This window comes from Dama dama, chromosome 11 (genome assembly GCF_033118175.1).
Source record: "Dama dama isolate Ldn47 chromosome 11, ASM3311817v1, whole genome shotgun sequence".
NCBI classification, from domain to species: Eukaryota; Metazoa; Chordata; class Mammalia; order Artiodactyla; family Cervidae; genus Dama; species Dama dama.
Genome location: NC_083691.1, coordinates 34,727,565 through 34,750,674, shown reverse-complemented (window position 1 = coordinate 34,750,674; position 23,110 = coordinate 34,727,565). Strand labels below are relative to the sequence as shown.

At 37.6% G+C, this 23,110-nt stretch overlaps 1 protein-coding gene and 3 non-coding genes across 4 annotated transcripts in view; all 4 read right to left on the bottom strand.

The window, feature by feature from the left end:
- Window positions 1–2,639: 2,639 nt before the first annotated feature.
- Window positions 2,640–23,110, bottom strand: part of WDR43 (WD repeat domain 43) — a 35,163-nt gene continuing 14,692 nt past the window's right edge. Inside the window, exons 4-18 of the mRNA XM_061155087.1 lie at window positions 22,560–22,680; window positions 21,641–21,780; window positions 20,310–20,412; window positions 19,696–19,760; window positions 17,018–17,189; window positions 15,392–15,478; window positions 14,344–14,475; window positions 12,900–13,031; window positions 10,403–10,489; window positions 9,785–9,816; window positions 8,504–8,567; window positions 6,335–6,448; window positions 5,715–5,784; window positions 4,339–4,388; window positions 2,640–4,237 (exon numbers count right to left, since the gene is read on the bottom strand). Of these exons, the coding sequence (XP_061011070.1) occupies window positions 4,046–4,237; window positions 4,339–4,388; window positions 5,715–5,784; window positions 6,335–6,448; window positions 8,504–8,567; window positions 9,785–9,816; window positions 10,403–10,489; window positions 12,900–13,031; window positions 14,344–14,475; window positions 15,392–15,478; window positions 17,018–17,189; window positions 19,696–19,760; window positions 20,310–20,412; window positions 21,641–21,780; window positions 22,560–22,680 (1,561 nt within the window). The 3' untranslated portion in view covers window positions 2,640–4,045. The remainder of the gene's footprint in view (window positions 4,238–4,338; window positions 4,389–5,714; window positions 5,785–6,334; window positions 6,449–8,503; window positions 8,568–9,784; window positions 9,817–10,402; window positions 10,490–12,899; window positions 13,032–14,343; window positions 14,476–15,391; window positions 15,479–17,017; window positions 17,190–19,695; window positions 19,761–20,309; window positions 20,413–21,640; window positions 21,781–22,559; window positions 22,681–23,110) is intronic.
- LOC133065719 (small nucleolar RNA SNORD53/SNORD92) lies at window positions 14,072–14,147 on the bottom strand. Its single transcript, XR_009694977.1, has one exon. It is a non-coding gene; the product is annotated as a small nucleolar RNA SNORD53/SNORD92 (small nucleolar RNA).
- On the bottom strand, window positions 14,817–14,894 carry LOC133065717 (small nucleolar RNA SNORD53/SNORD92). Its single transcript, XR_009694976.1, has one exon. It is a non-coding gene; the product is annotated as a small nucleolar RNA SNORD53/SNORD92 (small nucleolar RNA).
- Window positions 22,068–22,152, bottom strand: LOC133065720 (small nucleolar RNA SNORD53/SNORD92). Its single transcript, XR_009694978.1, has one exon. It is a non-coding gene; the product is annotated as a small nucleolar RNA SNORD53/SNORD92 (small nucleolar RNA).

Here is a 23,110-nt window from a genome sequence, read left to right as displayed (position 1 = left end):
CAGCCATAGGAAGGGAATCACAAAAACCCAGCAGGCCCCACCAGGAATATCAATTACTGCTGAAAGATACTACAGCTGAGGGATGTCATGAATTCAGATTCAAAGAAAATGGAAGAGTAAGTAAACCTTGATTTCACCTACCTCACTCTCACTCTTTGTGTCTTTGGAGGTTCTCTTCCTTTGCATTCACTCCCTGGAGAAGCTCACCTGGTCCTGTGGCTTTACTGACACTTATCAATCTCTCCCTCCACCCAAACTCATCCCTGCCCTCGCTAAATCAACTGGGAATGGATTTACATTCCCAACAGGTATCTGTAACTTAACATGTCCCAAATCCAATTCCTGATCTTCCTTCCCAAATCAGCTCCACCCACAGCTTCATCCTGGTCTCCTCATAACAAGTCATACCTGACTCCTCCCTTTTCCTCACACCTCACCAAAATCCTGTTAGTTCTAAACTAATCCCCGAAACAACCAATTATCACCAAGTCCATTACTACCACTCTAGCCTAAGTCCCCATCACCTCTCACTTACACATTCTCCCTTTCTCCTTCTTTTCCAGTCACACTGGTCTCATGGTTTCAACACATCAGGACACGTGCTGGCCTCTGTTCCTGCCATTTCCTCTGCCTTGAACACTTGTCCACTGATACCCACTTAGCTAACTCCCTCACCTCCTCCTAGTCTATGTTCAAATCTCATCTTCGCAATAAGCCCTACACTGATCATGTTTGAATTATGGAACTGTATTCCCCCATACCAACTCCCCATGTCCTTACTCCTTTCCCTGGTGCCTCATACAGTAAAGCATCTTCCTGCAATGCGGAAACCCAAGTTCAACCCCTGGGTTGGGAAGATCCCCTGGAGGAAATGGCAACCCACTCTATTCTTACCTGGAAATTTTCATGGAATGAGGAGCCTCGTGGCTCCATGGGGTTCCATAGTCCATGGGGTCGCAGAGTCAGACATGACTGAGTGACTTCACTTTCACTTTTCCCCAGTCACCATATCTTCTAACATACTGAATAGAATTACTTCCTCTTTATACCTTACACATCGTATATTGTCTACTGCTTTTTTAAAAATTTTATTTTTGGCTGCGCTTTGTTGCTGCTCGTGGACTTTCTCTAGTTGCAGCAAGCAAAGGCTACTCTCTAGTTGCAGTGCATGGGCTTCTCATTGTAGTGGCTTCTCTTGTGGCACAGCACGGAGTTCTAGAGCATGTACACTTCAGAAGTTATGGCCCATGGGTCTAGTTGCCCCTTGACACATGGAATCTTCCAGGAGCAGTGATTGGACCCATGTCCCCTGCATCGGCAGGTGGATTCTTAACCACTGGACCACTAGGAAAGTCCCCGCACTTCTCTGATAGAATGTCAGCTCTGTATCATGCAACTGAATGACAATAGAACAAGCAACTAAATAATCCTTGAAAGAGATCAATAATTATGTGATTAAATGTACACTGCTGAGAATTCACTTCCACAAAAATTTTAACAGCCAGGCTTCCCTGGTGGCTCAGATAGTAAAGCGTCTGTCTGCAATGCAAGAGACCTGGGTTCGATCCCTGGGTTGGGAATATCCCCTGGAAGAAATGGCAGCCCACTCCAGTATTCTTGCCTGGAAAATCCCATGGACGGAGAAGCCTGGTAGGCTACTGTCAATGGGGTCACAAGAGTCAGACATGACTGAGTGACTTCACTTCTTTACTTCATGTGTGTATACATATATATACACACATATATATATCAATGTACCCAAGATGATCTCACTACATAGATCCCACTTCTGACCCTCTTAAGGGCTTCAAAAATTCCAAACCTAGAGCCTCACATCTACTTTCATCAAATACACTCATCCATACCCAGAATTTATTTTTACAAATTAATCTCAAATATTGTCACCTATTTAGTTTTCTCACCAAAAACATTTAAACAACAATCTAATCATAAGGACATTCTAGAACGACATGTAGGACATTCTATAACACAGCTTAAATTATGTGGACTTAAATATCAAAATCATGAAACACACAAGGGAGAATATTCTGGATTAACAAAGCAGTAACAACCAAATACAGTATGTGATTCTTGATTTGATCAAGGGCAGATGGTTAATTTTTCAAAATGAAAAAGCTAAGAAAAATTAATGTCAAAAAAAAAAAAAAAAAAAAAGGACACCACCACATCCTCAAAACTCTTGACTGGATTAGGAGCGGAATACTCTGAAACTAGGGAACAGTCTTCGTAACAAGTTTGGGACTCAACTCTGGATTTGTCTAAAACAAGAAATAGTGAGCATTCACCACAGTTCTCTAGGTAGAGTCGGGAGGAGAGGAAATCTGACTCAGATCACTGAACAGGGCCTGACGCATGACCACATGAACCCTTGCGACCATCACTGCAGCCTTGGTCTGCAGAAGCATGGCCCAGCCAAGTGGGACTAAATCAAGGAGCCACCACTGGCTTAAAGCTCTTGGTTTCTTCACTTTGATACAAATTCTAGATTATCCAAAAAGCCTTGAAAGCATGTGCCTATTAATGCTAGTGGAACAAGATCCTTTTTTAAAAAACCTTCACACCACAAGCCCAAACCTGTGGCTGTGTTCCCCTACATACACCACAACACAAGCACTGGGTAAAGATGAATATTTATTCACTTTACAAAGAGAATGGTATTAAATTGCCATAAACAGCTCCATTTATAGACAAATATAACTATACATTACACCAGTAGCTGACTCTAACTTTCCCAAGATGCTTGTACGGCTCCAGCTCTACTAGTTGAGCACGGAAATCTGCCAACGAAGTGAGAAGTCCCTCAGAGATAATGGTTTTATGTTTTACATATTCACAGGTGGGAAAAATAAACCCATCTCCCCAGCCCTTTCTTAAGAGTTGAGCGTCCATCTGCATGTTCCCTAGAGAGCACTGAGCAAATACTGGCTCATTCTTAAAAAAAAAAAAAAGTTACTGATAATTTGAAAAGGCTTTTGTAGCACACAAAATACTTCTTTATACATACATAAAAAATCTTGAGTCAGATTTATTTTAAGGTAAACATACCCTAACACTGCCAAGAGTGGGTAATGAAAAGGAACACATTAAATTACGGAATTATAAAAATATTTTCTTTGGAAAAAAATTCCAACAAGGTTATCATTAATATCTAAAACCAAAGAGAAAAAAATAAACAATTGTTCTTTGATCCATTAGTAGTAGTTTAAATAAAAATGAAAACCTCTTCAAAAGCAGCTGTAACTGAATCTTTTAAAAAGTTGCAGGTAATGAGCACTTCTAAATCTATACACTGATGATTCTTTACAGGCAACCTGCAGTCAAGAAAAATCCTTAATATGGCTAATTCTTTAGTTTTTAATCATCATGATTTTTGTGTATTTTAAAAAAATATTTCACATGACAGCTTGAAAAATAAGTGGTTGTTTTGGGGAAGCACTCCAAATATTCAATCTGATTCAAATCAGATTACCACAGTTGAGAAGCTAGGAAAACTGGTGATTTTATTTTTTTAATCACAATCATTTTTACTCCAGTTTTTAGTTTATCCCTTCATGTTTTATGAAAATGTACCAAATTAAAATTTTTTCACTAGTGCTGCTTCGTATCAGGATGTGATGAAAGATACCAACCTGAGATAGGAGCTGACTCCTTCATTCAAGTCCAGTTCTTGAACCCCTACATGGGAAATGTCTTTTCACTTATGTCAATTCTTGGCATAACCAATCATACTAGGATATTATATTATAAAAATATACGATGTATTGGACACTCATGTCAGTACATTGCAGAAAATGTGCCTATTTACTGTGTAAAGTTTATTAACATTTGAATGAAACTCTCTTATTTACACAGTTAGGTCTGGGGTGCTCAGGACAGCAAAGTGGCATAGGAACCACCATTAAAAGAATTTGGAAATGTGCAGCGGTCCTTGGCATCTGTCAGAGACAACCCTCCCCAGGAGAACTCGGCAGCAGTGGGTAAGGTGAGCCAGTTTACATAGTTCGTTTGGCTTGTTCTTTTCTGTTCATTCTTCTTCACTTTCATTTTCAGGATCTAAATCAGAATCTCCATTTAATTCCTTTTCACTTGCCACATCTCTGTCCTCACCATTTTCTTCATCTTTTTCTTCATCATCCCCTTCTTCCTCTTCATTCTCTTCATCAACATCTTCATCTTTTTCACTTGCTTTCTCATCCTCATCTTCATCCCAATTATCCTGGTGGAAATAGTAAGCACAGAAAGCATGACTGAAGGCCTCATTCTTACAGAGTACAGGGATATAAGGCATATTCATGTACCAGGAAACAAATTACTCACATCAGAATCCTTATCTGCTATTTCATCATCAGATTCCTCTTCAGAAGATTCTGTAAGGAGAGGGAAACCTAGTTTTAATTCTGTGATCAAAGCAAAGGGCATAGCACTGAAAGCTAATAAATGGAATCAGACTCCTGAATTAACTTTTAGAAATGTCCTCCATCTAAGAAAGATTATATCATACTTCTAAAAGGAGCATAATGTTATGCCAATTATATCTCAACAAAAGTGGGGAGGAAAGGTGGGATCAAAAAAAGTGTAATTAATTCAGGTATGTTTTTATGTTCTTCAGTTATGTTTTATAGCTTTCTCTATAAACGTTTTGTTTCATTTTCTAGAGGTATTTCTGGATAGTTTTGGATGCTGCTGTGAAAAGGATCATTTTCCTAATACATTTTCTGAATGGGACATTATGGACATACATTACTGGGACATAATGCTACCAACTCCTTTTTTGCTAGATCTTGGTATCCAGTAAGCTTGCCTATTTGCATATCTTAATAATAGTAAAACTGCAGATTCTGCTGTATTTTGTATGTGGAGAAGAATAATAACTGCAAGGTAAAATGTTCTAGAATTCATTTCTTTTATAAAGTACAGGCAGGATATCCAGAAGTAATAAAAGGTACACTATTGTCTTGTTCCTGACTTTATGGGAATGCTTCTAAACTTTATGTCTGATGTAGATTTATTAGGGAAACTCCCTTACTTAAAATCCTAAGTTGCTTAATGTATAATGCTGATGGTAATTTGTTAATGTGGTAATAACTACAATGGTAAGACTTCTTGATGCTAAATCATGTTATAATCTTTAAATACATTCTACTTGGCAATGAAACATGATTTTACTTCTATAATTAATCTGCTACTTAGGATATTTGAGGATGGCCTAAAATGCTATTTTGACTAACATTTTTCTGGTTCTGTTTCATAAAATGCCTGAATTGTTCATATATGACAAAAATGACTTGCTCCTTAAAAGACTGATAAAAGTCATTTATAAAATCTGTGTCTGGTACCTTGTGAGGAAAGATTTTGATTAAGTAAATTTAAAACTATTAGTTCAAGGTTTCTATTTCTTTCTAAGTCAATTTTGGTCACTGAAGCTTCCCAAGAAATTACCTATACCATCCAGGTTTTCTGTATCTGCACGGTTGTTCATGGTGGTGTTCTATATTTAAATCTCTTCCATACCTAATGCTCTTTTTTGTTACTATATTTGTGCCCTCTCTTTTATTTGATCACATTTTTGCCGGTTTTGCCAAGGGTTTGCCCATTTTATCAGCGAAGGTGTGCCAAAGCACGATCTTACTCACAAGTCACAGAGCTGAGTCAATATGAAAATGAATTGTTTAGCATATACCCTAAGTCTTTACCTTCTTCATACACCAACTTTGCCTTCTGAGCAGGACAAGTCATTTCCTTTGTTTTCTCTGACGCTGTAACCTGAAAGATAATCAAGTGCTATTGTGAAGTGGAATGTAAATTTATCTCAAGTATCACACAACCTTCCCCAACAGTAAACTCACCCTCAGCCACTGTAATGGATGGCCTTAATGATGTAGTTCAAATACAGGGGAAAAGACAAGGGCATCAAATATAAGAAAGAAAGAATTACTCTGTGTAAGCTGAAAATGGTTCTAAGGTAAGATTTCTTTCTGTGACCAAAAGCTATAGCAATACCATGCGACTCTTGTTCACAGCACCACAACCATTCTAACTATATTAACAATTGAAACAATGATGGTGACAAGTTAAAGCTGACAACTTACTGTCAAATACGTAACACTGCCTAGTTAAAAATTAGATCTTCATCTGCCCTCTTAGCGCAGTAGGCAGCACGTCAGTCTCATAATCTGAAAAATTAGATCTTCATCTACCAATTTTTGTTTTAACTGAAATAGGGCACTTTCAACATTCAGGCAAACAATCCTTATTCTTCTCTCCATTACTATGACATTCAAATGTTTAGCACAAAACAATCTGATCTACTCACTTGTGTGATTAAAAGGATGAGCTTTCCGTGAAGGTGGGAGAGCTTCTGAAAAGTTTTTACTCTGCTTTCCATTAACTGGTACAGTGTCCCCAGCTGGGGTACCAGGTCAGGCAACTACAGAAAAATGACAATAAAAAAGATACTTTGACACTATCATAACAAAACATAGATAACAAATGTATAATGCTCACGTATGCCTGTGTATTCAGCCCCAAGCAAATGCCTGCACTTCTAGCGGCAGTGGCACCCTATCACATAGCCTAGCAAAATCTCAAATTCTCAGAGGCCTTTACTGTACTAACAGCAAAAAAAAATAATACATTTTTTAAAAAGAATGATACAAGGTCAGGAGAAACTGCAAGGCAAGACAAACTGCAGGGTGGGACCTCTGTGTGTTGATCATATTATTTTTGAGAACATGAATATAAAGGAGACACTAAATAAAAAGTACCCTCAACCACGTATTTCTTAAAACGGACTTCACTCTGAAACTTCCTCTCTGATGATATCACAAGATCTACCTCTACCATTAGGTCCCAGTAGCTAGAGGAAGCTTTTCAGACCTTCCAGAGATTCACAGGACAGAGCAACAGACTACAAAGCTGACCTTAGAGTATTTCAAACATACTTCCTGTTAGTGAATCCTGACTTCAGAAATTAAAGCAGGAAATTATTTTATTCATCCCTCCAGAGCTGTAGAAATACAGACCCCACTCTTTGCCCTTTAACTAGCCTGTACTTGCCCTCTTATCTCTAACACTAAAGTAAACAAGAGTATTTCATTTTAAACAGTAAAAATGAGTGTGTGTACACTACTAAAGCCCCCATGCCTAGCAGACTTTGACTTAAGAGAGGTGTTTAAAGATACCTGATAAGGAAGAAATTAAGGAAAGGTGGAAGAAAAGCACTGTTCTCTGAGGGAAGAGAACTATTTTGAGCTGCAGAGTCTACCCTATACTGTACTTCCACAGTCTATTTTGCCCTGACCTACATAATACAACTACCATCCCAGTAGTTATAACTTAAGGGCTGAATCCAGAAGGGATTCACTTCAAGTCCTCCTAAGGCTCTTTTCACCTCTAAGCAATTCAACAAGGTCACAAAGTAAGTGCTGTACTATGCTTGTGGTGACCTCTCCATTCCGTGCCACTCAACCACCACCTCTCAATCTCCCAAGGCTTCTGTAAGTTAGGAAAACCAATATGCACTCTGTTTCCTGAATCTTCCCCCATTTTAACTCCCTGACAGAAATCACCACAGACATACAGAGAACAAACTGCCAAACTCAAAACAGGTTATCCAGTAGTCTTTCCTATCTCAAACTACTGAAGGAAAAGGACCCTGATCAGGCAAGGAAAAGGGACAGTGATCAGGCAAGAATTGAGTGAAACTGTGCCAAGAAAGGAAGAGCTATAATTTAAAGAGCAATTAAGAATTTTCAACTCTCCATTAAAATCTTTCAAGAAAACCTACTGAAAGATGCTAGATAATCAAATAAAAAGAGGAAAAGGCCAACTGCATGATTTTATTCCTAGTTTAATATAACTGAATTAATGATGTGGTAATAACACAACTTCTATTATGAGATATAGAACTATTTTTTTTTTTCTGGTGCTGCTTTAAGATTTTACACTCCCCCCCCCCAAAAAAAAGACTTTACACTCCCTCCCTTACATCTGTGTAGGTAATAAGGAGTTGATAGTTGCCCCAGCAAAACGTCAGGTATTAAATATTTATATAATTTTTATCACAAACTACCCATTTAGCCTCCTGAGGCAATGTACAACAGACATATTAACACGAGGGATATAAACTTTTAAAAGTTACTAGGCTTTTTAGCAGGAGGTAGAGATACACACAATGTAAAGATAATTTTGCTAAACAGGTTGTGTATATAGAAAAACATGTGAAGGCTCCTATGTAACTTTTCTCCTTTCTGTATTTTTCAAGCTTCTCTACAGAATATAATTTACTTCTAAAATCTGGGTCAACAAAAGACTGGTTTATAAAAGGTAACAACAATGACAATATGATATTGCACCTGGGGAAAAAAACAAGTCTTTGAAAGAAGCGGCTGACAGTTAAAGGGTAGATGGTTTTTGTTAAGCCATCAGTTTATAATCCTTATCAAATCCAAACTATTCAACAACTCCAACTGAACAGACTTACTGTGGATAAGTAGGATGCATGGACCGTTAACACACATTTTAGCCACTGAACCATTAAAATAGCACTGAAAAAAAAAACACACACACAACAAATCAACTAATATTCACAAATCCAAAAAGTAAATACAAGAGTTATAAAGATCTAGAAAATGACTCCAATAATAAACCACTATTGAATATGACAGTCCTTTCATTCTTTCACTGGGTCTATTTCAGATCTGTGTAATATTAGGAGTTATCTTGGGGAAGGGAGGGGGTAGTAGGTGACAGGACAAAAACCCCTTCCTCTAAAAATAATTCAATTCCAGATATAAAACTAATGTTTTACTTCATAATTAGCTGATACCAAGGCAGTAAACTGTGCTCAGTTGACACTGCATTTTATGTTCATGTATCTGAGCCCATCTGTTCATCATAAGGAACAAACAGCAAAAGATTTCCAAACCAGCATTAAGATAAACACAGGCCAAAAATGTAAGTCAGGCCCTAATTAATGAACTCTTCAACTTTCCTCTGTGAGCTCCAAAGTCTAATGGAGTCTATCGAGAAAAACAGCTTAGAAAAGAAAAAATATATTATAGACACTGATGATGCCATAGTTCAAGCTTAAGATCTTTGAGAAATCAACACCCCCTGCGTATGTGCTAAGCTGTTTCCGTCGTGTCTGACTCTTTGCGACCCTATGGACTGTAGCCCGCCAGGCTCCTTTGTCCATGAGATTCTCCAGGCAAGAACACTGGAGTGGGTTGCCATGCCCTCCTTTAGGGGATCTTCCCGACGCAGGGATCGAACCTGTATCTCTTACATCTACCTGCATTGGCAGGAGGGTTCTCTACCTCTGGCACCACCTGGGGAAGCCCATCAACACCCTATCTAAATATTTAATCATCAAATTAACAAAAGATGACTCATAAAATTTAGTTATATAAAATCTTTTCCTTATAGTGTCTTTTAGCCAATACCAGATGTTGAGCAAGTTCTACAAATGGCCAGTTTTACACATCATGATTAGGCCTAAATCATGAAATAGTAATCCACTAAATGACCTGATAATAAAGTTGTTTTCTAAAAGAAAGGAGAAAAACTGTAATACAATCTTGGAAATAAGAATCATTCAATTTAAAATAAGTGCAGAGATCAATATTTCACAATTAAAAGAGTTTTATTAGAATTTGGGGCTACCTACTATGTAGTAACATGCTCTAAGACATTGCTGTTATTAAACAATCACATTTAAAATATTTGTAATATCAAAGCAATTTAGGTTGCCTAAACGTTTTACCTATTAGGATGTCCTTGTAATCTCTTTGTAAGCTGAGGAAAAGAAAAACAGTATTAGTCACAGTACTTCAGAACCAGCCAATCTCCATCAATTCACACAAAAACACATCCATAGAACCAAAGGAAAAGAATAGCTGTATTAGGAAATCATTATTCTTGTTTCCTAACTCCTAAATGTTTGACCAATTAATTTAACATCATCTAGGAATACATTCCTAAAATAACAGTAATTATCTGATAAAAATCTAGGCTAGGATTTATGAATGAATGTTCAAAATAGACACAAAGACAGAAAATAGATTAGTGGTTGCCAGAAACTGGGGGGAAAGGACAAATGGGGCGTGACTAATGGGTACAGGCTTTCTTTTTGGTGCGGCAGTTGTACAGTCTATAATATACTATACAACACTGTACACTTTAAAGATATCTAAATTATATCTCAATTTTTAAAACATATAGAAAAAAATCTAGGTTAGGAAACTTTTGGTTGAGGAGATCTATTGGTCATCTATCATCCACTCTAAGTACCCTGCTCGCTTCCATACTACAAATCCATGTCTGGATTTTCACCTTCGAGTCATAGCATTAGGACCTTAGAATGAAAAGTGTTCTCAGTTACCTCTTGCAACAACGGAATAACAGCATGCAGGGGCATCCTTAATACAGTTCTCTTTATTAAGTTTAAATTCCTAGTTTGAAGTACTTTCTGTGAGGGGGAAAAAAAATATAAATAAGCATACTCAGAAACTAAGGACACTACAGGAAATACTGTCAGTAAAAATGATCTTAAAAACCACACGATGAAGAACCAACTGAATTTTAGCAAATAAAGGTTGGGATTAAATGAAGAATGTTGCACTATTTCTTATGGCTATCAGACAAGTATAGTCGGCAAGTTATCAGGACATTTACTCCTTGGACTCTTTACCTTCTAGGTTCCCTTCAATCCCCCTCCCTCAGGCAACTACTGAACTATATATTGGTTTGCATTTTCTAGAATTTTTATATAAATGAGATCAAGCCTGGCTTCTTTCTCATAGCATAAGTTTGAGATTCATCCATGTTGTTGATGAAGCAATACACATTCCTTACACTGCTAGATAATAATTTGTTTATCCCTTCACATATTGAGGGTTCTTTCCAGCTTGGGGCTGGTAGAAATAAGGTTGCCCTGGCCATTCCTGTACAAGTCTTTGTATGAACTTTGGTTCTTGTGGTAAACACCTAAGGACAGAATGGCACATTCTTGTGGTAGATGTGTCCTTAAGAAACTGCCAAACTGTTTTCCAAAGTAGGCGTACTATTTCACTTCCCACCAGCAAGACATGAGAGTTCCAGTTACTCTGCATACTTCCCAACAGACGGTACTGTTTTTTAAATTTTAATAAATCTGTAACAGGCATGCAGTTATCATCTCATTATGGCTTTAATTTGCATTTATGATGATTAATGATGTTTAATACCTTTATCTGCACTCACTGGCCATTGGAATATCTGTGAAATATCTGTTCACACCTTTACCAGTTGGTTTTTACTTGAGTTAAGTCTCACAAATGAGTTAAAAGAGCTCTATAAATTCTGAATATAAGTTCTCTGTCCGATATATAGGTCGCTTTTTTTTTTTTGCCAGCCTATGGCTTGCCTTTTCATTATCTAAACAGTGCCATTTCAAGAAAGAAACTTTTTTATTAAATCCAAGGGACCAATATTTCCCTAAATGTGGATTTTGTTGGAATATAGTTTTTAAGAAAGAGAAAAAAGTAAAACTTTACAAGGCAGTCAGCGAGAGGTAAATATATATTAACTGGATATTTGATAATTTTAAGGAATCACCATTTACGTTTTTAGGTGTGATAATAGATTGTGGTTATGTTTTTAAAAGGAATTGCTATTGTCAGAGTTGAACAGGGGTATATTTGTGGTTGAAATAAATAATAGGTCTGAAATTTGATTCACTATAACCTGGGGAGGGGTGTGGCAAACAGATAAAACAAGAACAGACAGGTTGGTTAGTGTTGATAATTTTTCAAACTGAGTGATGGGTTCATTGTGGCCCACTGTACTATTATGAGATGTTTCTTTAAAAAAAAAAAAAGATAACTTATTCACTTGTACTAAGGAATTTTTCAAACCACAATTAAGTAAGCTATGATGGCAAATAAGCTATATTTTTAAAAAAACTGTCAATTGTTTTCTGTAGCTTATTTTTCACCAAATCCTCACCAAGGTTTCTATACCATGTTAAACTAAAATTGACCTCCCCAGATACATACACTCACAAACTATTTTGAAAGTAATTTTAGGTTTTCATGTATGTCTGGTTTCCCCCCTCATTTTACAAAATCACCTTAAACGTAAGATATTCCCATTTAGATCAAAATATAAAGCAGAGAAACATTCATGGGTTGCCTATTCAAGTCACATCTATACTAAGTGGCACTAAGACTCACTAATAACAAATGCACTTAGCAAAGGTAAACCTGCTTTAATCTAATCAGGTAGTGCTTAAGTCCATTTTTTTTACACTTAAATTTTCTCTACAGACCACTTTCAAATTCTGGAATTTAAGAGGACCAAATTAAGCAACATACAAGCAGTCACCAACTTACAAACACAAAAATAGCAAATGCCTCCCTTTTATATACCCCCAACCCTCTTGAATTTTTCCCTCAAACCTCCTATCCATTGCCAAGGTTCCACCTCACCGCCCCCTCTCACGGCCAGGGGGAAATAAGTTTCTGGAATCCAGAGTAAAAACTCAGGAACGCATTTTCCTACAGAAAAAAATATAAATTGTGATCTAGAATGCTGAGTATTATAATTCAGCTACACAACGTTTATAAAGGCTTTTGTGAACTAAAGCCTAAGAACCCAGTAACAAGTCACAACAATATTTCTATGAGAAAATGCATTCCAGGTTCAAAATAACTCAATTCAATCCCTTTGTAGGTTGGTGACTGTCTGTATAGTGCCACCAAGAGATAGACATTTGACTAAACTCACAAAACATTAAATTCAAAACAGTACATAACTATTCACTCTGTAAATGTGCTATCAATTGCCTTCTAAGGAAAATTAACCATCTTATTTCCTTTAAAAACTGCTATAATACTTACATTTAGAATTTCAAAATCATTACTTTCTAAGCCCTGTGTGAGGAGAACTGGAAAACTATTTGTCTGTGGAAGGTCGTCCTTTTCTTTTTTTGTAGCTATATCCAGGGCTCCCAGGCGTTCTTCAATGCTAACCTATCGAACATCAATGACCAGTTAATGTTGCACCAGACAAGACCTAAACCAGTTTGGTCAAATTACTTTGTGTTTATGTCTCAGGAGACAAAAAGCGCTAACTGATTCACACCTCAACACTGAAAAACAGAAACATGCTCTTTCTCATTCCAATAGAATCTCATCACCATAAAGCCAATATTGCACACAAGTGTAATATCTATAGTCCAAGTTCGCAGATTTAAGGGGGGAAAGAAAAAACCTGAAAAATCACAATTTGAGAATGTAATTCATAAAAATTCCTCTATAAGATTTCAATAAGATAAGGATCTGGCATCTGATTATTAGAGCCTAAGAAAAAACCTATAATTTTTCCCTTCTATAATTTTCTATAAAAGCTTCCCTTTCTATAACTTTCTCTTGCCATCAACCTCAAGTCTCTTGCTAACAAATATTATCAAAAGAGCACAAAAACAGGTTCCCCCCCCCCCCCAATTTATAAGAAGTCTTCCTATTTTTCTTTTTATTTGCTACAAAAACTCACTTGTACTTAACCAATCCCTTCTGAAAGCAAATCTAACAACTATGCTCTGCCAACCCCTTGGTAAATGAATCAAAATACAAATGTTCTATTATTACCAAAACAAACAAATATGCTTTCGTAAAGCCTCCTGTCTGGGATATGTTTTATGAGAAACAATTTTTAAAAGGAAGAATGAAATTAAAGGGTTGGATCCAGGCCAAGCTAGAGAGAGTTGGCCATTATTTTTACATACATATACCATGTTATTGAGGAATAATTTTTATAAATAAAGCAAGACATTTACAATCAGGTAAAGAAACATAACATTCTTTCTCTAACGATAAAACAGTTAAAATTTTAGATTACTTAGATAAGACTGACAAGTGAATGGAAGACAAAAAAAGAGGACTTTTCATTGACAAGAATAATAAACCATAAGAGGGTTTTAAAAGTTGCAAAAAAATGAAATTTATAAGTGCTTTAAAAGATTATAACGATGATCACTCTTAAAGACTAACTAGCACTAAACCAGCCAGGAATGCTCAGACAGCCAAGAGACAAGGCATCATTGGAACTCAGCAACATGCGAAACCCAATGAAAATCATCACAGCAAGTCCTGGTTTAAACCACAATTACCTTATACAGCTAAAAATTAACAAATGGCCAGAAGAGCACCCTCTTTAGTTAACAGGGTTTTGTCCTCTCCATTTTCTGAAGTCTTCAGCTTTGGCTCCATCCAATACATTTGTTAGATTCTCCCAAGTCATCTTAAATTTCAAACTCAAAAATGGTCAGAAGGATTGTATTACCTCCTTTTCCCCCAATTTCCTCTTGCTCTCTACTTCCTTGGTCTGTGGAGGAGCAGGCTTGATAGCTGCGTGATGACCAGGTATCCCGGGCACCAGAACTTTTGCTTCAGAATTCATCACTGGTGTCCTCACCTGTTACACAGGAATAGGAGGCATGTGACAAAGGAAATTACGTCTTTAGTCCTTGTAAGATTTATCCCCAGTGAGAAAACTAACAGATTTTAAAAGGTTTTTCTACTGAAAAGCTTAATACAACTAACTCAATAGGATATGAATTAAAGATACATTTTAATTGAATATGGGCATTTAAGTACAATCTGAACATTCATGGTTTTAAAGCTTTCAACACTGGGTAAGAGAAAGAATCAAGAAAAACAAAATCTACCGATGACCTAATGACACATTGACTTAAAAACATTAATAGTGAAGCTGCACATTTTACAACTACCTTCAATAATTGATCTTTGCCAGAAATGCTCAGACAGCCAAGAGAAAGGCGTCATCTCTGAAACTCAGCCAGAAGCGAAACCATATGGATGTCATCATAGCATATCTTGGTCATTAAACTGCCAAACACATGTCTACATGTAGATGCCACATTATATTCAAAACAGAGCATCACAATAATGCTCTTATGTATGGTATTTAATTCCAGCCCCATCACGGATTCAGGTGTTATTTCACTCTGAAATACAACAATCCTCTCAACAAAGTTATGCTGCTTTTTAAGTACAGAAACTGATAAAAATAATTGACAAATCTGATATTTACTCAGTGATACTGCATGGGGGTTAGAGGAAGAAGAATTAAATAAATCCAAGGTTTTCAACTTCTAGTCACCTATGCACTCATTCATTCAACAAATTAAGAACACAGAAATGAATAAAGTTTTACAATCTTGATATCTAAAACCTAATCCCACAAAGTTAAGACAAGATCACAAACAAAATTAAATCTAAACATAATATTAATGCAATTATTCATAATGATTCAATATGATTCAATTCAAACATCTTTTTTTTTAACTTCTAATATACAATGCACTCACCTTTGTTATAGCTGTTTCTACTTTTGGGGCCCAGCAGTTTGAAATATCTCTTATTAAACACATATGAGGTTCTTTGGAATTCAAAGCCTGGAGACAGGATTTTCAAGGGGGACAGAAGGTGGAAGAGGGGGGAGAAACACTGTTAAACAGAGTAATAACTGTTAAACAGAGTAATTGGGAGTAAGAATAAAGCGAAAAAGAAATGCCTACTTGTGCATATTTATAAAAATACAAAAAGGTATAGAAGGCTTCCAGAAAAAACTCCTAGTCACTCAGACTGATCACCATTCAGACTGGGGGCATTTGAGGAAAATGGATAAACTCTGAAGATAGCAGACATAATGTTTACTTTCCTTAGTTACGAACTGCTCAAAGTTTTCACATGTGCAGCTTCAAAAGATTGAGAATTAAAATGCAACAGGTTTTAAAGAAAATATTATCAGCTCATTGCCCTGATAAAGAATAATATGGTAAAAAAAAGACTGGTCCTACACTAAAATTTCCTACTGCTATCCTTCCACAGGCTACTCAAAGACAAGTACTGGCTCGAACGTGAATTGCTATGTCCTGATACAGTGATAAATAGGAGGTTTATGCAGCAAAACCCCTATGTATCTATAAGGCTTTAAAGTTACAGGTAATTTTCTATATCTACACAATCAATCAATATCTGAAAGACACAAAGCAAACAGGTAAGGCTGCATCCGGAGCGTGGGATTATTAAAGGAGCCACATATGGTAAGAAGACTTATGGTCACAGCTTAACACTTCTCTCCCCTTTCATTGTATCCTATCCATGTATCATGTTTTTTACAAGTAAGTAAATAGTTTTAAATCGAATCAACAACAGATTGCCTGAGCAAGAAATATTCTCTCACAGCCTCATCTACTGGATATGCTCATAATTACACACCAAAAGTCCTCAAGAAACTTTTGTAATCAAAAAATTTAAATCATTGCCCCACCTATCACATTTCCACTTGGAATATTCAATGTGTGATATTACCACAAAATCTTATTTATCTTTTGGGTAACTGGGTAACATTCACCCATACCTGTGGCTACTGAGCACTTAAAATGTGACTAGCCCAAAGTGGGATGTGCTTACAAGTGAATAATACATGCCAGACTTCAAAGACATAATACCAAATAAAAGAAGGAGAGTAAAACATCTCAAATAATGTTTTATATTGACTCGGCACTAAAATGCTATTTTAGATATACTGAGTTAAATAAAATCACATAGGTAACCCTTGAACAACGCAGAGCCTAGGGGCGCCGACCTTCCATGCAATTGAAAATTTATCACTTATAACTTACAATAAATCCATCGTTCTGCAACTGTGGATTCAACCACCTTGGATGGTGTAGTAGTACAGTACTATTGAAAAACCCCTGTAAAAGTGGACCCACACAGTTCAAATCTGTGTCGTTTACGGATCAACTGTAGAACCAGAGTTCTCACAAGTTAAAATAAACCACCCACTGAAAGGTCCCTCAGTTAAAGGGAAATACATGACATCTTCTTAAGTATTCCAATAAGCAGAGCAATGTATCCTTTCATAAACATCATCTACCAGAGATGTACTGATGTTATACTGCTTTACTTCAGGAGCATCTACGTACCAGTCGCTCAATGATGGGCTGAAACCAATTGCCATACACAAGCAACAATGACATTTTGTCTGAGCAGAAACCAGCTGCTAAAATAGGGATAGGTTTTGGTGTTGATTTCTTGCCTTTCCCAGGTGTTGCTATCTGAATTGTACAGTTCGAAGTCAAAGGCTTTTTGCAGTACCTAGAAATGGAAAAACAATTAGATAAGAAAATGTGAAAATAGGACTTCCCTGGTGATGCAGTGGATAAGAATCTGTCTGCCAATACAAGGGAAACAGGTCCAAGCCCTGATCTGGGAAGATCCCACATGCCAAGCAGCAACTAAGCCCATGAGCCACAACTACTGAGCCCGTTGCTCTAGAGCCCGGGAGCCAAAACTATTGAAGCCTGGACACTACAGAGCCCACGCTCTGCAACAAGAGAAGCCACCGCAATGCGAAACCCACACACCACCACAAGACTAGCCCCTGCGATGAGAAGCCCACACACCACGAGAAGAGTAGCCCCCGTTTACCACAACAAGAGAAAGCCTGCACAAAGCCATAAGGAGCCAGTGCAGCCAAAACATAAATTAATTAAATATAAAAATTGAAAATGTGAAACAGCATTTCACACTAATTCTTTGAAGTTGGTGTCAAGTAAAGAAATGGGATCCTCCACTGGCCTCCATGTCACCACCAGGAGTGAGAGGGTCCCCAAAGCACCAGTGTTTCTGTCATCTATCCCACCCTGCCAACATTCAGGACCTCACCACCAAAACCTGCCATGAGGTACACCTGCTCTATCCCCACAAAAGGCCCCAAGCTCCCAAGTGTTCTCTCACCACCATGAGCTTTCAGACCCAAATGGCTCTGTCCACACCCTACTCCCCTCAGACCCATCTCTAAACGCTTCCAATCTCCGAACACTCATCATGACCTCTGCAACATACTTCTAGGAGCAAAATAATCAGTAAAATATAAATGAAGTTAGATCCTCAACTTAAGAGCTCCCCTCACCTTGCTCCAAGCTGCTCACCTCGGCAGCCCTCTTCACACCCGTGTGCCGGGACCCTTTGCCATGACTTAAATGTCCACCTTGTTCTTCACTAACATTCACTACAAGCAGTCTCTCCTTTCACCGTCTCTAAAACCACTGAAATTGTCGTCACCAGCTAACTCTAATCCAATGGCCTCTGGATCACTCAGCACTTCTTAAAAGACGTGAGTGGCTCACTGTCATTCTGTTCAACAACTCTGCTGAAGAATTCCTTTCTTGGTGACTTCCACACATAGCATGCAGACGGATGATCCTTCTAACCCCCTTCCTCCCTCCCCTCCCTCAGTCCTAAGCCTTTTGCCTCCGACAACCTTATCCGTCCCTGTATCTCAGCCACACACACTCATACCACAGACATCTTATCACCAGTAAGTACACATCCTCCATAAATAATTCCAATTCTAAGTGCCCCACTAGCTTTCCAACTCTCTCTTCCTAGTTTCCCAACTCCACAACCATCTCCAGCCAGGATTTTTGGCCTCTGCTTTGGCCTTTACCCTTCTATGGCCTATTCTCTTCTCAATGTCTTAAAATCTGGGTCAAACTCCATCAATTATCAGTTTAAAATCCTTTAATGGTAGGCTACTGCCCAAGAAGAAATGGCCCTCTTCTGGGCCTTCAGTTATATGTTCCATGTACACATGTGACTATGTGAACAAAGGCCTCCAGGGCTACACACCAAAAGGTGAACAACTACCTCTAGGGAGTGGAACTCAATGGAGCTCCAGAGACTTGGGTTTTATAATCGCCTCTGTGTCCTGAGTGTCTTAAAACCAATGTGTACTGCTTTCACACTTCCTATTATAAAAGGAAGGTGGTGGTGGTGCTGGTTTAGTCACTAAGTCGTGTCTGACCTGCAACACCGTGGAGTACAGCCTGCCGGACTTCTCTGTCCATGGGATTCTCTAGGCAAGAGTACTGGAGTACCTTCGCCAGGGGATCTTCCTGACCCAGGAATCAAACCTGGGTCTCCTGCACTGCAGGCAGATTCCTTACTGACTGAGCTATGAGGCAAGCCACCAACTGACAATAAAAAGTTGAAACCATTTTAAAGTTTAACATCATTACGCACATGACTTGAGTCTCAGAACATGTTCACAGCATGTGGCAAGAGCTGGCAAACTTTCTATAAAGAGCCAGATAGTAGATATTTTTTGCTTTGGTGGGGCCATAGATGGTCTCTATTGGATGCAGCCTGCAGGCCATAATTTACTGATCCCTGTTCTATGACTACTATACATAACATCAGCAACATTCCTCTCTGCCCACCAGAACACAAGCATTCACTGACCCACCACTGTGTGACAAGGGCAACACTATCAAAGTCAGAAATCAAAGCTTCACCAAAGCTCACAACGAAGTTTTCCTACTAAGCCAATGTCTTTTAAAATTTATGTTAGAACTAACAAAATTTACTAAGTACGCAGCATAAAAAGCCACCCTCTTTAACCACAAATATGAAGAAATAGGCCACAACTCCAAAACTCAAGTTTTCATGGGAATGTATGTATTCATATAGACAAAGAATTAAAGCTTTCAGAATGACCTAACTGAAAAGTAACAAAGCAAAGAATGCTGAGGTGGGAGTATAAACAGTAGCAAGTCAGGGAAAGAAAATAAATTTCTGACTTGAGAACTTTCTTACTTACCCATTTAATATGTGTTCAAAAAGATGAACTTGACCATCTCTGCAAACAACAGCTAACTTGACAGGCTAAAACAAAAATGTAACATTACTCTAATAGGAAATATACTTCAGTCTACTCTAATGATTACTTATGAAAATCTGGCTACCCTCTCCACCCTTCAAATAATAACCAGAGATAAATCAGAACAGTAAGGATGGACAACTTTTGAATTTAAAAATAATCGCTGCCATCAAAAGAACAATTCAAGTAGAAGTTGTCAAGCTTATAAACAGAAGTTTAGACTACGAAGACAGCGCAGTCAATGCCCAGCAGCCTGGAGGTTTAGAGGCACTAAAAGTTCCTACCAAGGGCACTGGCTGACAATAGGGAACCGTTGTATCTGGCCTGCGTAATCCAGCCCCGTGTATCTGGATTACTGAAGGCGCCACCACGGACTGTCCTTTCCCCTTACGAGCACTCAACACAGAATCCAATGGTTACTTCAAACAGTCTAAGATTTTTGTTTTACTTCATCCTCTCTTTTCTGAACCATCACATCGTCAAAATCCTGATTTTAAAAAGAGTATTTGTAAAGTCCAAAAACAAATTCTCAAAAAAAAAAAAAAGCCACTTACCTCCTCTTTGTTTTCTGACAAAGTCAAGTCAATAAAGACAGGTTCATCTGTAACTGTAAAAGACATCACTGCATTCTTCTCTTTGTTTTCTGATCGGACCTGCCTAGATAATAAAACCCAGGTTAAGACAGCAAGACACTGGGAAGGGAAAAAAGGGGGCCAAACAGCATTTTCATCTTTTGAAAGCTAAATAAGGTAATTAAAGATAAAAATAAGCAAAATATTTGTGTCACTACCATGTAACGTGGTTGCATGGGAAAAGAGAAAGCATTAATGTGCTTGTGGCAGACTTAAACAATGAGCAACCTTCTTTTCCATTAACCTATTTGTCTATCTTGATGGCAATGCCAACTGTCTTGATCACTACAGCTTTGCAAGTCTTGAAGTGAGTCCTCCCAACTTCTCTTTCAAAGTCATTTTGGCTACTCTAAGTGCTTAGCAGTTCCACTTGAATTTTAAAATCACATTGCTGGTATTTTGACTAGGTTCACTCAGAATTTATAGATAAAGGTGAGGAGAATTAACATCATAGTAATATTGAGAAAACAGAGTCCAGAAATAAACAGATAAATGACCTCATTGTTTGTTGATTCCTTATTTGAGAATATGCCTACTTGCTAAAATTTATTTGCAGACCCCAAAATCAGTATTCGCGGTGATTTCATGGTCTTTAACAGGTACACACAGAGCAGTGAAGAATATGAGCAGCCCAACACCCATGAGGTTAAACAAAACGATGCTCTGCCTTTTTACTGCAGCTTTCATACTAAGGATTCTTTTCACAGCCTGCTTAGTGCCACGCTTTTTGCTCCTGTGCTTTTGGTTGGTGATTTCTGTTTAAAATGGCTCCCAAGAATAATGCCCAAGTGCAGCCTAGTATTCCTAAGAGTAAAAAGGCTAAAATATTCTTATGGAGAAAGTGTTTGAGTTCGATAAACTATTATTTAACATAAGTTCATCACCTATGTATGTGTGTATTAAACCATCAGCAAACAGACATTACTGAACTAATCCAGTAGTCATTTCTTTCAACAAAATCAGAGATTTTCCTAAAAAAAAATTTTTTTTAAGGTTTTTAAATTGCCCAGTCAGAAAAATATTCAGCCTAGTGTACCTTTAAACAAGCAGAGGAAGTTCTATAATGTAATGCTCTTAAATTTTTCTCATAAAGATCTGATTTTTAGGCAGGCTCAATTTCTCATTACAAGTCAATGTAAATCTAACATTAGATACAATGAAGCCAATCTTATATTCATCATTTATATTAACCATGTAAATGTGACCAATCCTTTCAAGGTAATGTTACCTCCCAAATCCAAAAGACTACATACCAGACATTAAGTAACCGGTCATGGACTGCTCCAGATAAGAAATAGAGACCTGTAATTCCATCAAAGGGTTGGCTCTCATTAGGAGGTCTGATAGTAGTGAACGTAAGTGATGAAACTGGGGTCGCATGTCCTGTGAAGTGCTAGAGAAAGTTAAATCTCATTTAGAAGAGGATGCATATAAAGCAGTAACAAAAATTAAGAGTTTACATGTACCAAAAACAATACAGATAATATATATCTGAAATCAGAGCTCCAGACTACTAATTATTTGTGCTATATTCCTCTCACTTTAAAAAATTTCATCTGAAAAAAGTTAAACATTAAAGATGTCCCTTCCAACTCCCATGACCCTACTCCATAATCTTTTTTTCCTCCATCTTTACCCTAAAGACTCACTTCATTCTACCCATTTTAAAGGGGTGCTTGGGTGCTCAGACACAGCCAAGGAATTGTAGGTCTTCATGTTACTCTCAGTGAGTCGAAACCACAATTTTAAGGCATCATCACAGCACCAAAAGTTCAGTAACCCAAGTACACTAAATCATAAGTCTACATCTCTAAAGTTAAGTACTGTGTTAATGCTAAATTTCCCTAGTTAAATACTAAGTGCATCAAATACTGGATGCAAGCTAGAAATTAAAAATTACTATCATTATTACACAATTATCAACAGAGACTTAATTCAAATTCTACTCATTTCTTCCATTTATATTCATTTTTGCAATGCACATGAAACAGACATATCTAATTTATTTTAACAGATTTGGAGGCTAAGTTTTGTCTATTAAAAATCTACTATTTCATATGCTTCAAAGTAACAAATCTTATAAAACAATATTGTCTTGTTCAGATTCCTGCCTTTCTCCATACTTGCTCTCCAGACCACTGTTATGCTTAATGACTAATTTGATTCACTCACTCTGTAGACTTCTTTGGTCTCCAAAACCCATAGTTTGATTGTTCGACCAGCTGAAAGCAACATCTTTCCATCTGGGCTGATACACAGGGAACTGACACTGCTATTATCACCTTTCCATTTGCTGTATTGAAGAGAAATAAAAACACCTCGGTAAATGGGGAAGAAACTTTACTCAGAGCAAAAATAAAAAAACAAATCAGGCCTTAAAAATGCCACTTAAGATTCTAGGCCAAATGGCAATCCCCTGAATCTTGAGCCAAGTAACCAACCCTGGACAGAGCTCCAACGTCTTGCCTCCCCAAAAGGACAGAGAATCTGGAAAGGTACCAGGAAATGGGTGAGTAAGAGCGATGAGAGTGTACAATGGGTAGCTGTGTATCCTGTGATCCATGAGGTGGATTTTATTAACACCCAGGAAACTGAGCATGCTGGCTGGGCCTCTGCAAAGCCACCATCCCCTCCAAAGTTCCTGCATTCTCTGAAAGGTTGAGAATTTACTTAGCAGCACAAATGATCTCTTAACCTATGGTACAAAAAGGCTATTTCTATCC